Below are 15,084 nucleotides of genomic sequence, written 5' to 3'. Positions count from 1 at the left end.
TCCCAGCGCGCCTTGCGGAGTGTGGGCGGGGTGGAATTTTTGCTGTGATGCTGGTTACCATAGCGACCCCGCGAGTTCCAGATAGGGGGGCAGAGAGGAGCAGAGATGGTGAGTGTGAAAATGTTTGCACTGAGTGTGAAAAGAGGGGCCAGGGGCTGGTGGATGTGCAAATCTGTGCAGGGCTCTGGTGGGTGTGAAAGGAGAAGTCTGGAACCAGTGGGTGTGCAAATCTGTGTAGGGCTCTGGTGGGGGTGAAAGGAGAAGTCTGGAACCAGTGGGTGTGCAAATCTGTGCAGGGCTCTGGTGGGTGTGAAAGGAGAAGTCTGGAACCAGTGGGTGTGCAAATCTGTGCAGGGCTCTGGTGGGTGTGAAAGGAGAAGTCTGGAACCAGTGGGTGTGCAAATCTGTGCAGAGCTCTGGTGAGTGTGAAAGGAGAAGTCTGGAACCAGTGGGTGTGCAAATCTGTGCAGAGCTCTGGTGGGTGTGAAAGGAGAAGTCTGGAACCAGTGGGTGTGCAAATCTGTGCAGAGCTCTGGTGAGTGTGAAAGGAGAAGTCTGGAACCAGTGGGTGTGCAAATCTGTGCAGGGCTCTGGTGAGTGTGAAAGGAGAAGTCTGGAACCAGTGGTTGTGTAAATCTGTGCAGAGCTCTGGTGAGTGTGAAAGGAGAAGTCTGGAACCAGTGGGTGTGTAAATCTGTGCAGAGCTCTGGTGAGTGTGAAAGGAGAAGTCTGGAACCAGTGGGTGTGCAAATCTGTGCAGAGCTCTGGTGAGTGTGAAATGAGAAGTCTGGAACCAGTGGGTGTGCAAATCTGTGCAGGGCTCTGGTGAGTGTGAAAGGAGAAGTCTGGAACCAGTGGGTGTGCAAATCTGTGCAGGGCTCTGGTGGTGGTGAAAGGAGAAGTCTGGAACCAGTGGGTGTGCAAATCTGTGCAGGGCTCTGGTGGGTGTGAAAGGAGAAGTCTGGAACCAGTGGGTGTGCAAATCTGTGCAGGGCTCTGGTGGGGGTGAAAGGAGAAGTCTGGAACCAGTGGGTGTGCAAATCTGTGCAGGGCTCTGGTGAGTGTGAAAGGAGAAGTCTGGAACCAGTGGGTGTGCAAATCTGTGCAGGGCTCTGGTGGGTGTGAAAGGAGAAGTCTGGAACCAGTGGGTGTGCAAATCTGTGCAGGGCTCTGGTGGGTGTGAAAGGAGATGCCTGGAACCAGTGGGTGTGCAAATCTGTGCAGGGTTCTGGTGGGTGTGAAAAGAGAAGTCTGGAGACAGGGATGGATTAACTCTTTTGGGGCCCAGGGCTATTAGATTTTGTGGGTCTCCCTAGGTTCTAGGTGGGGCCAAAAATGAAGGGTTCATAGTGCAAGAGGGGGCTCCAAGTGGGGGCAGAGGGTTGGGGCACAGGAGGGGGTGAGGGCTCTGTGGTAGAGCTGGGGATAAGGGATTTGGGATGCAGAAGGAGGCTCCAGGCTGGGGCTAAGGGGTTTTGGAGTGCAGGAGCAGGCTCAGCTCAAGAGGTGGGGATGGGAATGCAGGGTCTGGGCGAGAGTTAGGTGTGGAAGGTGGAGGTGGGGGTGGACAGGAATTTGTGCCGGGGCAGGAGGTGAGGTTCAGGGTCTGGGTGGAGTTAGGGTGCAGGAGGGGGATTAAGATAGGAGGTGGGGTGTGGGATCTGGGATGGGAATTAGGGTGCAGGAGGAGCTCAGAGCTGGGGTGGGAGTTGGGATGCAGGAGAGGGGCTCCGGGGATAGGGATGTGGGGTCTGGGTGGGAGTTAGGATGCAGTAGAGGGCTCAGGGCCAGGCCAGGTAGGGAGTTGGGATGCAAGGTACTTCCCTGCGGCAGCTCCCCTCTAGTGGAGCAGGCCCTGGGGAGGGGAGGGAGCAGGTGGCTCTATGCGCTGCCCTGTGCTTGCCAGCAACCCCCCCTCCTCCTCCCCGCAGCTCCCATTGGTTGTGGATTTCTGCTAATAGAAGCTATGGGGGCAGAGCCTTCAGGTGAGGCAAGTATACAGATGGCACTTCCTGGTGCTTGCCGCTTCTGCCTAGCGGGGGCAGCAGCACGTAGAGCCACTGGGGACCAGAACACTGCAGCCCCTACTGACTGTGAAAATCTTTGCAAGTGTGTGTGAGAGAAGGGGACCAGGACTAGTAGGCATGAAAATCTGTGCAAGGCTCTGGTGAATGTGAACAAAGATGTCTGGAGCTAGTGGGCGTCAAAATCTTCAGGACACTAGTGAGTTTGAAAAGTGGGCTCCGAGGCTAGTGGGTGTGAAAATCTGTGCAGGACACTGGAGTGTGTGTGTGAAAATCCAGGTAATTGCTTGATGAGTGTGAAAGGCGATGCCAGAACAAAGTGTGTGTGAAAAGCCAGGTTCTGAGCATAATAATTATTCAAGGGCATGCCATGTGAAATCACAGTGCTGTAAATATAAATCTATGATGTCACAGAGCGTGCAGCTCTGTGAACTGGGTGTGCAACTCTGTGCAGGCAGCAGCTTGGGTGTGCAGCTGCAGTCAACTTCCCGGTTCCCTGGGCCTCACTTCTGATGGAGAGAGGTAACTAGTGGTGCCCCCAAGGGTCCGTACAGGGACCAATCCTATTTAACCTATTTAAATGGTCTGGTGAAATGGGTAAACAGTGAGGTGGCAAAATTTGCAAAGGTTACTAAACTGCTCAAGATACTTAAGACCAAAGAAGACTGGCAAGAGCTTTAAAAGGATCTCTCAAAACTATGATTGGGCAACAAAATGGCAAATGAATTTTAATGTTGATCGATACCAATGCACATTGGAAAAATAATCCCAACTACACATATAAAGTGATGGGACTAATTTAGCTACAACTACTCAGGAGAGAGATCTTGGAGTCATTGTGGATAGTTCTCTGAAATCATCCACACAGTGTGCAGCAGCCATCAAAAAAGCAAACAGGAAGTTGTGCAGACCAGGACTTTCACAGGGTCCAAAAAAGAACTAGATACATTCTGGAGGTTAGGTCCATCAATGGTTATTAGCCAGGACGGGCAGGGAGGGTGTCCCTGGCCTCTGTTTGTCAGAGTCTGGAAATGGGTGACAGGGGAGAGATCTCTTGGTGATTCCCTGTTCTGTTCCCTCCCTCTGGGGCATCTGGCATTGGCCACTGTCAGCAGACAGGACACTGGGCTAGATGGACCCTTGGTCTGACCCAGTGTGGTCATTCTTATGTTCTTATGATGAAGCAGCATCCATTTCTGGCATGACTGAACGGAAAGCATGGCAGCTCTTCCCATAACTAGGCAAGACAGGTTCTTATATGGACCTCCTCAGTCCTCACCCTGGTATCAGAGTGCCTTAAAGTGCTGGTAGCCTACAAATCTCCCAGGCAATGGACAGTATGGTGGAGCCCTGTGCAGATACAAAACTGGTATCCGGTCTGCAAAAATTGGTCCTGCCATGAGAGCAGGAGACTGGACTCGATGACCTCTCGCGGTCCCTTCCAGTCCTAGTGTGATTCTGTGATTCTATGAAAAATGATGCACGGATAGCTGCATTCACATCTGCGGATGTGGATACCCGTGGATAGAGAGCAGATATCCACGGATTTAGAAGGCTCTAGGAATTGGTGTCCATGTCCCAATTGCCAGACCACACTCTGTCCTCACTCAGATCTGGTCAGCCCCACGCTCTGTGGTGACATCCTTTGTGTGGTAATTGTTGTTTTCCCAGCCTTGAGAAGAGTGTGAGCACCCCTGAAACCGAGAGAGACCTGTATTAAAGGGCTCTGGCTCCAACATGGGAGACCAGCTCTCCATGTCTTTCAGAAGGATCCTCGCTGCACAAAGGAGATCACCAGTCCTGTGGTGCTATTTGCAGAGTAGACATTTTCGAAAGTGTCCCCTGTAATGCCATCCACTCTTCTGCTGCATGCCAGGTGGCTGCTGTTCTGCTCCAGTCATGGCTGATTTCAGTGGCACAGTGACTTATAGAATCATAAAATACTAGAACTGGAAGGGACCTCGCAAGGTCATTAAGTCTAGTCCCCTGCCCTCATGTGAGGACCAAGCACTGTCTAGATCATCCCTGACAGGAGGCTGTTGAACCTGCTCTTAAATGTCTCCAATGATGAAGATTCCACAACCTCCCTGGGCAATACAGTCCAGTGTTTAGCCACCCTGACAGGTAGGAAGTTTTTCCCAAGGTCCAACCTAAACGTCCCTGGCTGCAATTTAAGCCCATCGTTCCTTGTCCTATCCTCAGAGGCCAACGAGAACATTTTTCTCCCTCCTCCTTGTAACAAATGTTTAGATACTTGAAAACCGCTGCCATGTCCCCTCTCAGTCGTTTCTTTTCCAAACTAAACAAGCCCAATTCTTTCAGTCTTCCCTCATAGCTCCTGTTTTCGAGACCTTTAATCATTTTAATCACAGTGATCTCTGGGGCATTGTTAGATGCTTTGCGCAGGGGAGCTGGAACCCTACAGTCCCTACATGGCGCTCCCCAGTGATACGCTTGGGAAGCTGAGTGAACGTTTTAAGCAGCTTTGAGCCCTTTGCACAGAAAATGCGTGAGACGTGCCCAGGGCTGGTGGTCCTCAAGCGCTTGTGAACCGAGAAGCACAGTTTGAAAACCAGCTCTCAGAAGAGTAAACAACCTGTGGGGAATCAGCACGCTGCGGCAAAGGCGTTTCCTCGGGCATGAAGAGGCTGAGGGCTGCAAGGGCAAAGCTGTGGAGAATAGCAATCCTCCGGGCTAGCCAGAACCTCACAACCATGCTGGGAAGCGAGCCACAACAGCATGGCTGCCCTTCCATGGATTCATTGGCCCTTCTGCATAGCACAGGCCAGAGGATTTCACCCTGCCTGTGCTGGGGGTGTTAATTTGGGTTTGGCAAACGCACTTTCCGGAAAGGCTCCGGCCTGGCTCGAAGAGACGGAGAATCCACCTTTTCCCTGGCGAGTTTGTTCCAATGCCTGGTTGCCCTCGCCAGTGAACCCTCGCATTGGATGCCATTTTTCTCATTTCAGTGTGTCCGGCTTGAACGTCTCTCACGCCCAGGCCTTTTTCCCAGCCCACGGATCATTCAAGTTTTAAACACGCTTTTACAAATGGGGCACCCGCACTGGAGGCAGTGTCGGCTGTTAGGGGATCAGTATCTAGTCTTGCCACTGGCAGAGGGGAATTCGCCTCCACCCCGACTCACCGCTCCTCTCTTTATGCAGCCACAGGCCACGTTAGCCCTGTCGGGGGGGAAAGTAACTTACATTTCTTACAGGTACTGTCAAATTGCAACGCCTTCCCCTTGGGGTGGGTGGAGTGCAGGGCGCTCAGGGCAGGGGGGTTGGGATGTGGGGTAGGGATGTAAACGGGTTAACCGGTTACCTTAATGGCTAATGCTTACCAGATAACGGTTAACCCCAGGAGCAGGCCCCGATCTGCGGTGCTGCTGGCAGAGCCCCCCACAAACACACCCTAATCTGGAGTGCTCCCCCTTTAACTGGTTAAACTGGTTAACCAGTTAAATAGGATTTTACATCCCTAATGTGGGGGATGCAGGAGTCAGAGCCAGGAGTTGGGTTATAGAGGGTGCAGGAGTCAGAGCTGGGGGCTGGGTTATAGAGGGTGCAGGAGTCAGAGCTGGGGGCTGGGTTATAGAGGGTGCAGGAGTCAGAGCCGGGGGCTGGGTTATGGAGGGTGCAGGAGTCAGAGCCGGGGGCTGGGTTATAGAGGGTGCAGGAGTCAGAGCCGGGGGCTGGGTTATGGAAGGTGCAGGAGTCAGGGCAGGGGATTGGGTTATGGAGGGTGCAGGAGTCAGAGCCGGGGGCTGGGTTATGGAAGGTGCAGGAGTCAGAGCTGGGGGCTGGGTTATGGAAGGTGCAGGAGTCAGAGCTGGGGGCTGGGTTATAGAGGGTGCAGGAGTCAGAGCCGGGAGTTGGGTTATAGAGGGTGCAGGAGTCAGAGCTGGGAGCTGGGTTATAGAGGGTGCAGGAGTCAGAGCCGGGAGTTGGGTTATAGAGGGTGCAGGAGTCAGAGCCGGGAGTTGGGTTATAGAGGGTGCAGGAGTCAGAGCTGGGGGCTGGGTTATAGAGGGTGCAGGAGTCAGAGCCGGGGGCTGGGTTATAGAGGGTGCAGGAGTCAGAGCCGGGGGCTGGGTTATGGAAGGTGCAGGAGTCAGAGCTGGGGGCTGGGTTATAGAGGGTGCAGGAGTCAGAGCCGGGGGCTGGGTTATAGAGGGTGCAGGAGTCAGAGCCGGGGGCTGGGTTATGGAAGGTGCAGGAGTCAGAGCTGGGGGCTGGGTTATGGAAGGTGCAGGAGTCAGAGCTGGGGGCTGGGTTATAGAGGGTGCAGGAGTCTGAGCCGGGAGTTGGGTTATAGAGGGTGCAGGAGTCAGAGCCGGGAGTTGGGTTATAGAGGGTGCAGGAGTCAGAGCCGGGAGTTGGGTTATAGAGGGTGCAGGAGTCAGAGCTGGGGGCTGGGTTATAGAGGGTGCAGGAGTCAGAGCCGGGGGCTGGGTTATGGAAGGTGCAGGAGTCAGAGCTGGGGGCTGGGTTATAGAGGGTGCAGGAGTCAGAGCTGGGGGCTGGGTTATGGAAGGTGCAGGAGTCAGAGCTGGGGGCTGGGTTATGGAAGGTGCAGGAGTCAGAGCTGGGGGCTGGGTTATAGAGGGTGCAGGAGTCAGAGCTGGGGGCTGGGTTATGGAAGGTGCAGGAGTCAGAGCTGGGGGCTGGGTTATGGAGGGTGCAGGAGTCAGAGCCGGGAGCTGGGTTATGGAGGGTGCAGGAGTCAGAGCTGGGGGCTGGGTTATGGAAGGTGCAGGAGTCAGGGGATTGGGTTATGGAGGGTGCAGGAGTCAGAGCCGGGGGCTGGGTTATGGAGGGTGCAGGAGTCAGAGCCGGGGGCTGGGTTATGGAGGGTGCAGGAGTCAGAGCCGGGGGCTGGGTTATGGAAGGTGCAGGAGTCAGAGCCGGGGGCTGGGTTATGGAGGGTGCAGGAGTCAGAGCCGGGGGCTGGGTTATGGAGGGTGCAGGAGTCAGAGCTGGGGGCTGGGTTATGGAAGGTGCAGGAGTCAGAGCTGGGGGCTGGGTTATGGAAGGTGCAGGAGTCAGGGCAGGGGATTGGGTTATGGAGGGTGCAGGAGTCAGAGCCGGGGGCTGGGTTATGGAAGGTGCAGGAGTCAGAACTGGGGGCTGGGTTATGGAAGGTGCAGGAGTCAGAGCTGGGGGCTGGGTTATGGAAGGTGCAGGAGTCAGAGCTGGGGGCTGGGTTATGGAGGGTGCCGAAGTCAGGGCAGGGGATTGGGTTATGGAGGGTGCAGGAGTCAGAGCCGGGAGTTGGGTTATAGAGGGTGCAGGAGTCAGAGCTGGGGGCTGGGTTATAGAGGGTGCAGGAGTCAGAGCAGAGGGTTGAGAGGAGTGGAGGGCTCAGGGTGGGGGTATAGGAATTAAGGCAGAGGTGGGAGGGCTCAGGGCAGGGGCAGGGCTCCCCTCTCCATCTGCTACAGCAGCTGGGAGCTGCATGGTGACCATATTTCTCAAAGAGAAGACAGGACACCCCATCTACTCGCCCAAGCGCCCCTCCTCTCTGAGTCTGTTGCCTGCCTCTGGAACCCTGAGGAGGGCGGCCTAAGGAGGCTGGCGGGGGGAAGGGGGGGTCCCAGGAATGCCAGGGCCCTGCTGGTTGCCCTTGGCCCCAGGGAAAAAGCCAAAACCTTAGCCGTGCTTAAGGGGGGAGCGCCAGGCTGCGGGGGAGATTGAAGGTAAATTCCTTTGTCTCTACCTCAGCTGCACAGATACCATGCAGAGCCAGCCAGCGTGTTTCTGGGCACCGCTGCCCCCTCCTGGATGGCATTAGGCCGGCTCAGCTGTGTGTCATGAGCCCTGTTCTGAGGAAGAGGCTCTGCTAGCTCAAGTGGCCGGGCCCTGGGCATGGGTCCCCAAAAGAGCTGTGTTGTCATCCTGCTGCAGCCACGAGGCACAGGCCGGCTTTGTTGAAATCCCTCTCCTGTGGTTTTCCCTAGCGTGGCCTGAAAGATGACCTTGCGATGGGATTTCTGTAAGATCTCGCTGCAGGCACCTCCTCTGGACTATTCCTTCCGAGGCATCAACTTCATCCAAGGTGCTACTCTTACTCCGCAGAGCAGCCTAACGCAGACTTGCTGGGGGGGGGGGGAGGGAAGGGGAACCGAGCCCCGCCACGGCTGTTACTTCCTGGCTATCCCAGCAGAGAAGACTTTGCATGTCAGGACCTGTCTGCTGCTGGGGAAACTGAGGCCTGGAGCTCCACTCACCTGCTCAGGCTCCCAAGGGAGAGGAGAACCCAGGAGTCCTGCCTCCTCACCCGCCTCTCTGACCAGCAGAAATAGAACCTAGGAGTCCTGCCTCCCGTTTCCAGCCTCTGGGCTGCGTTTTAGTCAGCGGCACGGACAGTGTCAAGGGACGGTGTACCAGTGGGGTGCAATGGGGTGGGAGAGGCAGGGGGCCAGACTGGGGTGCTGTAATGATCCCATATGCCTGATTGCCACCCCACCCAATGGTGTCCCCCCTCTCTGATCCTGCAGGAACCCTGGCCCAGCGGTGGGGCGGGTCAACGCGAGGTCAGGGCGGTGCCCAGATACCCAGGTGACGGGACCCATCTCAGAACCAGGACAGACCGGGTCTGCGTCTGCCTTCCTCTGCCGCTGACTGAATCAGCAGCGGGTCGGACTCTCGCCACAGGCTGCTCTAACGCCCCGCTCTGCTCTCCCCACTAGACCTGCTTACAGAAGAGCCGCGGACTGGCCCCAAGGTGATCAAACGGTCGCCCAGGGGGAAGCTGCTGACCCAGGCGCTGCGCCTGAACAACAACACCATCAACGAGCTGACCGACTTCACCTCCACCATGGAGCAGCTGCTGGAGTACCCCGATGAGCTCTCCTGGATCGACCTCTCCTTCAACGACTTGGGCACCATCGACCTGGTACAGCTAGCGGGCACTGAGGGCTGGTGGCTTAGACAGGGGGCTAGCCCTCAGGAAAGCAGGCTCTTAGACTTGCTTCTGATGCTGAGTCCCCCCCCGCGGTCTCGGGCAAATCCCTGCCCTGCTCCGTGCCTCGGTTTCCCCACCGGTAAAATAGGGATCACCGCCCCTTTGAAGCTGCGTGAGCCCAGCTGGATTCATGCTCTGGCCACGCAGCGGTACACAGCGTGTGAGGACAAACAGTGCCCGGGGCGGAGGGCTTGGGAGGATCTATTTCCAAAGTGCTCCCAGCCAGTCTCAGTTGTGGTGCCAGGCACTTGGTCCATGCCGGGGTCACTTCTCTGCAGCCCAAGTGCGGCTCAGCCCAGGTCTGTTCTGCCCCCTGCTCCGCAGTGGTGCAGGCCAGTGGCAGAGGGGAATGGCTGGCTGCGGGGAGGGGCCGATGCCCTGGCCCTCGTTAGGGAAATCAGATGGTTCGGGGGCTCTCTGGCCGTCAGAGCTGCGGGGGGCTCAGCAGTGTTGCTTGTAAAAGCTGCTGGCACTCAGGAGCAGACCAGCCCCTGGCGAGCTCTTCTGGAAATCACAGCTCCGGGGTGTTCCTTAGGCCAGCGGTTCTCAAGCAGGGCTCCAGGGCCCCCTCGGGGGGCCGTGAGTGGCTTTCAGGGGGTCCGAAAAGCCTGCCTGGTGTGTGACTCATAGGGCTCAGGGCAGAAAGCTGAAGTCCTGCCTTGGGGCCCCAAGCCACCACCCAGGGCTGGAGCCAAAGCCTGAGCAGCTTAGCTTCCCGGTGCCCCTTCTAGGCGGGGCCCTAGGCAGCTGCCTGGCTTGCTACCCCTAACACCAGCCCTGGTTTGTATACACAGTCAAACTGTTGTGGCCCAACTGGGCTGGGGAGTTTTATAGCCTGTTACCGGGGAGCCTGGGAAAGAAAAAGGGCAGGGTTCGCAACCTAAGGCCTGGGAAAATAAGGCTGCTTTTCCCAGCTGGGGCCTTATGGAGGATTGGGGGAATCCCATCACTTCCCTGTGCCTCAGTTTCCCACTCTGCAGAGCCAGGGGCGGGACCCTGCTCTGTGCTCAGGAAGCCCTGTGAAGCCCTGGAGTGAGAGGCCAGGGAAAGGCAAGGCCCGGGTGGGTCTCGTGGCCCTGGGAGAGGCGTGGGTCGCTTCCAGGCTCTCTGCTCCCTCCCTCACTGTGGCGTGGCTGCAGGAGCTGACGATGTTCCCCAACCTGCGGGCCCTCAACCTCCACGGGAACAGCATCCAGAGCCTGGGCGAGGTGGACAAGCTGGCTGCCCTGCCGCTCCTGCGCACGCTGACCCTGCACGGAAACCCCATCGAGGAGGAGAAAGGCTACAGGTAGAGCCCAGGGCCTCCGCCAGCTCATGCTTTGGGGAGAGGGTGGGCAAGTGCAGGGGAGCAGCTTTTCTCTCTGCTCACTGCCGCCAGGGCCCCCTGACAGACTCGCCTAGGCCCCGTCCTATTCCACTGGAGTCAGTAGCTTCCCAAAGCTTTTGATGGGAGCTGGGTATGAACCACCCTGGCTCCGTGCCTCAGTTTCCCCATGGGGCTAATGATCATGCTTTTCCCCCGGGGAGGATGGGAGGGTGAAGGGCTTCAAGATCCTCAGTGGGAAGGCCCCAGAGACAGGCAAGGTGACATCCACAGGGTGTCAAACACTAGGGCATGTGCAGGCTCAGGGAAATAAGGGAGAGGTCCTGGCTGCAGCCCTCTCCCATTGTTGGGCATAGACACCAGCCCACGTGGCTCATTCTGTACCGGCCCCTGTGCCGGGCCCTGCCCAAGACCCCACTGACTCCTGCTGCAGCGAGACCCCTGGGATGCAGCCAACAGGCAGTGCCAAGGAGGGACTTTTAAAGGGCTGGGGTGGCTCCCGCCAACCCCGCTCACAGGCCAGCCTGCCTCATCCACCTGCATCGACCACTCCCGGAGGACAGCCTGAGCCCAAGCCCCTCCTCAGGACCAGGGCCCCATCCTGGGGGGCGCTGCACATTCCCATAGCGAGACCAAGGCACCAAATCTCAGCCTGGCTCATCCTGCAGGGCAGGGGCAGAGAACCCAGCTCCCGAGTCCTAGCCCACTGCCCCATCCCCTCGCTCACACTGGAGTCATGCCGGCCCTGAGCCATGGCCCTGGCCAACGCTCCGAGACACGTGATGCAGGAGGCCGACCAGGCAGATTTTAAACTCAATGAAACCTCTATCCTCCTTTCGGGACCTGGGAGGCTCCAGCCAGGCAGCCGGGGCCCAGAGCGCGGAGCTGCGGCCGGTGGGAACAGAGGTGCTCCCGAGCGGCACATGTGCCTCAAGTCTAGGTCCTCACAGTGCCGGCCCCAAATGGCCCCCAGCAAGGGAGCGGCCCCTGGGCCACACACTGTCTACAGCCCAGGGCCAGAGCAGCAGGTTGCTCAGCTCCAGAGGCCCAGCCGGGGTGGGAGCCAGCATGATACCCCCCTCAGACACAGCCTGACAGGTCTGGCCCTGGCCCGGGGAGAGAGGCCGTGCAGAGGCTGTGGGGCTCCGGGTAGCGCTGACCACAGCAGTGAGCTGTTCCCTCACCGGAGGGGGAAGCAGGGCTTCTCCAGGCCCACGCAGGGGAAGGGGGGGAGGAGGAGGAGGCGGGGTGCCTCTGGCTTTTCAGCGCGGGCTGTCCTGGGCCTGACCGGGTGCTCTCGCAGGAACTACGTGCTGTCCGTGCTGCCCCACCTCAAGGCCTTCGATTTCAGCGGCGTGACCAAGCAGGACCGCTCCACCGCCGCCATCTGGAGGCGCATGAACGTCAGACCCAAGAAGACTAAGATAAAACGGGACGACTACTGAGGGGCCGGGGCGGCGGAGGCAGCTGCTGCGCTGCGTGAGGGCACCCGGCGCGCTGGCTGGGGGGCCCGGCCTGCCCGCGTGTTAGCTTAGAAATAAAGGCTTCGAGGTTGGTGGGGTAGGACGCTGAGTGGCTGCAGGGCTGGGGCTCCGAACGGACAGAGGGCTGCCATGGCGGCAGGCTGGGGACACACCCGCCCTTGTTGGCACAGAGGATCTGCACTCAGCTCGCAGCACCGGCTCTCCTGTGCTACCTAGAGCTGGGAAGCGCCCCGCCGGCTCCCCACTGATTGACTGGCAGCTGAGAGAGCCTCGGCCCCTGGGGGGAGAGAAATGGGGCCCAGGGAGGTGTCCTGTGTGGTGCCCACGGGCCTGGAAGACCTGCCCTTGCCACGTTGGGCGTCTTTAAGCAGTCCCACTGCCCCCTCCCCTTTTCCAGCCCCTGCTCGGCTGCCCATGAGAGTCCATCTGTGGTCCAGGAGGTGCCCGTGGCCACCACCCTGGCTGCTTCCCTCTGAGGAGGGGGCAGCATCACTCACCCAGGCTCACGGGCCCCTGGCTGGCTCAGGGGATTCTCCACAGATAGAATATAAAGTGCAACCCCCCATTGCCAGCTCCTCGGACAGGGTCACAGAATCGCCCCCAACTCGAGCCCGGGGCAGAGGGGGGCCCTGCCTGGAAGGCCACCCCCACAGGACTGTCCATCTTCCATGCAGCCCCTTGCCCGGCCAGCAGCGTGAGCCCAGCCGTTCCTCTGGGCGCTAACCTCCCCCTGCACTGGGCCCCCTCCAAATGCCCCGCCCCCCATGAGTCAGCGGCAGTCGTCCCGCCAGGGGGGGACCGACCCCTTTGTGGAAAGAGCTGGGAAGTGACGGTTCCACACCAGCATGTGCTGGAACCCCGGGGCTCCTGTCAGCCATGGGCCCAGCAGCTGCCAGGGCTACTTTGCCCTGCCCCTCTGGCCGGGGAGCGTAACGCCCAGCACGGCATCAGCACTTCCCCTCAAGGCTGCTGCTCCACCCTCCCGAGTGCCCCCCCACAGGAAATCGTCACCTCTCGGGCTTCCCCAAGCCAAAGCATGTTTGACCATCCCCGGCTGCAGGGGCCGGGCACCAGCCCTACACCCGTGACCCTAAGCCGGCACAGTAAGCCCAGAGGCCCAGGTGAGGGCCTGGGGACTAGCCGTGGTCACAGGCTATCAGACCAATTCCCCATCTCCAGCTCTTCTTCCCACACAGCTTCGGCTTAGGTGAGGTCACTACCGCAGAGTAGGCCTAGGGGCCCCCTTCGCTGGTAAGCGCAGCGGGGGTGTGGACCAGGGCTCCGCCTGCGGCAAGTCTACAGTGGGCCCGGCCCCGTTGAGAGCAACCTCAGGGCTGCTCTAAGCTGCACCAGTTGCTAACTGTGCCCAAGAAACAGTTTGCCAAGCAAGGGCGAGGTGCAGCACGGCACCTGCACAGCTTCCTGCAGCCCTGCGGCAAAACAGCACCTGACCTGCTCCTCCCCCCGCGGCCCGTCCCACCCGCCCTGCCTTGCTGCCGTCTCCTCAGACAGGAAAATGGTGCTAAAGGGATGGGCCCAGTCCCATCCCAGCTCTCCTTGACAGGAGGCCCTGCCCCCACGGTCCTTGCGCTTGCCCCAGGCTGCAGCACCCTTAAGACCCAACCCGTAAGGCCTTTGCTGAAGCAGAAGTTGGAGAAATCCCTCAAGTGGCAGGTGGGGGTAGGGAGGGAGAGCCGCGACCCTCTCCCCAGAGCACCTGGGGCAGTAATGCTCCTGAGCCAGCCATGCAAAGCCACGGCCCCATGGGAGGCTCAGGCCAGCTCCCCCAAGCAGGGTGCCGGCTACTCACCCCACATCAGTCCTTCCCATTGTGCATGGAGAGGCCCTCCCCACCCCATCCATAGGGACAGGAATGAGCCCGGCGGTGCCAGTCACACTGGGAGCAGTGGTAGCGACATGTTCTGCCTGGGGCACTGTGGAAGACGCTCCTGTGTTCATGGACTGAGGGCTCCGTGCCTGGTTCGGCTGCTGCCCCATTAAACACAGCGACTCTGTCCCGTGTGCCGTTGCCAATTTGTCAAAGTCGTCCAATGTCTTGGTACCGCTCTAGGATTGCCATAGGCTACCGCCAGAAGGGAGCGCTGGTCATCTAGGCTGGTGTGCACAGAACTGCACCCAGGAGGGATGTGAACAGTTAAGCGGGTGATGCTTACCAGTAACCGGTTAACCAGCACCCAGGAGCTTGACAAGCAGCTCCCCAAAGCAGAGCAGGTGGCAGTTCAGTGTCAGAGTGGGGAGGGGTCAGAAGAGGGGCTTTTGCAATCCTTCAAGACTAAAGCTGTGCAGGAAACTAACACTGCACCTGCTTTGTGAACGGAGCAGGCCCGCATTAGACTAAAACTCTCAGGAGCCAAGTTTAAAAGGCAGCAAGGCAGCCCACTCACCAGACACACAGTGGGTGGCTCTGCAATTCCCCGGGCCAGCAGATTGGCACCAAGAATCAGCTCGCAGATCTTCCCACCAGTCAACTGGCACCAACTCGCTGTACTTTGACCAGTCCCTTCAGCCCCGTGACTCAGTTTCCCCTCTGCAAGGTGTTTAATACTGACCTACTGCAGGTGGGGAGTTGAAGGCTGTGTGGGTAGCCTGTGTTATGCCAGGCCATGGCAGGGCACCGTACATCACTGATCAGTACTAGATGCCTGTCACGTATCCGCCTCAGCACTAGGCTAGGCCAGGGCAGCCACACTAGACTGAACACTCAATTTAGGCAAAGTGAGGACACCTTATGGCAGAGCAACTTAGAAGGCCAGCGGAACTAACTCCCCCTCTCTTGTGAAAACTCAGTGGTCTCGTCAGTGACAAGGGGCCATCTTCCCTCTCATTTGGAGAGGGCCCTTTCTGCCACCCAGCCTGCCTGCCTGGCCCCAGCAGGCCTTAGGTCAGCACCTGCGAGGGAGTCGCATCCCTATGGACTAGCAGAGACAGGTACATCTTGAACAAGTCCCACTGGTCAGCGGGTGGGAACGCAAGATCAGGAGCCCACCACTCTACAGAGTAGATCGAGCCTTCCACCTTGATCCACACAGGTGAGACCACATCTTTGCCAGGCAAGTCCCCAGCTGAGCCAATTAGCACTAACGAAGACAGGGCTGTGGGAGGGGAGGGGACAGACAAGGACGCTACATGAACCCTATGGGGGCATTCCTCACTGCAGTTCATCCGGAAGTCATTGCATTTGTATGAAAAGATTGTCGCAGGGAGCCCAGGGAACAAGTCAAGCTTGGAAGCCAAGTGGGACACGGGGCTGTGCCAGGCTCTATTA

General features: G+C 58.5%; 1 protein-coding gene across 3 annotated transcripts; it reads left to right on the top strand.

The window, feature by feature from the left end:
* Window positions 1-52: 52 nt before the first annotated feature.
* Window positions 53-11,877, top strand: LRRC51 (leucine rich repeat containing 51). 3 transcript variants are annotated; one of them, XM_075919647.2, is made up of 5 exons: window positions 53-108; window positions 7,984-8,081; window positions 8,716-8,921; window positions 10,130-10,278; window positions 11,618-11,877. In XM_075919647.2, exons 2-5 carry the CDS (start codon window positions 7,997-7,999, stop codon window positions 11,757-11,759), a joined length of 582 nt encoding a protein of 193 aa, XP_075775762.2. In that variant the 5' UTR covers window positions 53-108; window positions 7,984-7,996; the 3' UTR covers window positions 11,760-11,877. The 3 variants fall into 3 exon arrangements, with proteins under 3 accessions (XP_075775762.2, XP_025042176.3, XP_089631938.1); XM_025186391.3 differs by lacking the exon at window positions 53-108 and adding an exon at window positions 2,408-2,546; XM_089775812.1 differs by lacking the exons at window positions 53-108; window positions 7,984-8,081 and adding an exon at window positions 8,469-8,584.
* The last annotated feature ends 3,207 nt before the right edge of the window (window positions 11,878-15,084 follow it).

This window comes from Pelodiscus sinensis, chromosome 1 (assembly GCF_052426305.1).
Source record: "Pelodiscus sinensis isolate ZL-2025 chromosome 1, ASM5242630v1, whole genome shotgun sequence".
Taxonomy (NCBI): Eukaryota; Metazoa; Chordata; order Testudines; family Trionychidae; genus Pelodiscus; species Pelodiscus sinensis.
This window is presented reverse-complemented; position numbering and strand designations above follow the sequence as displayed.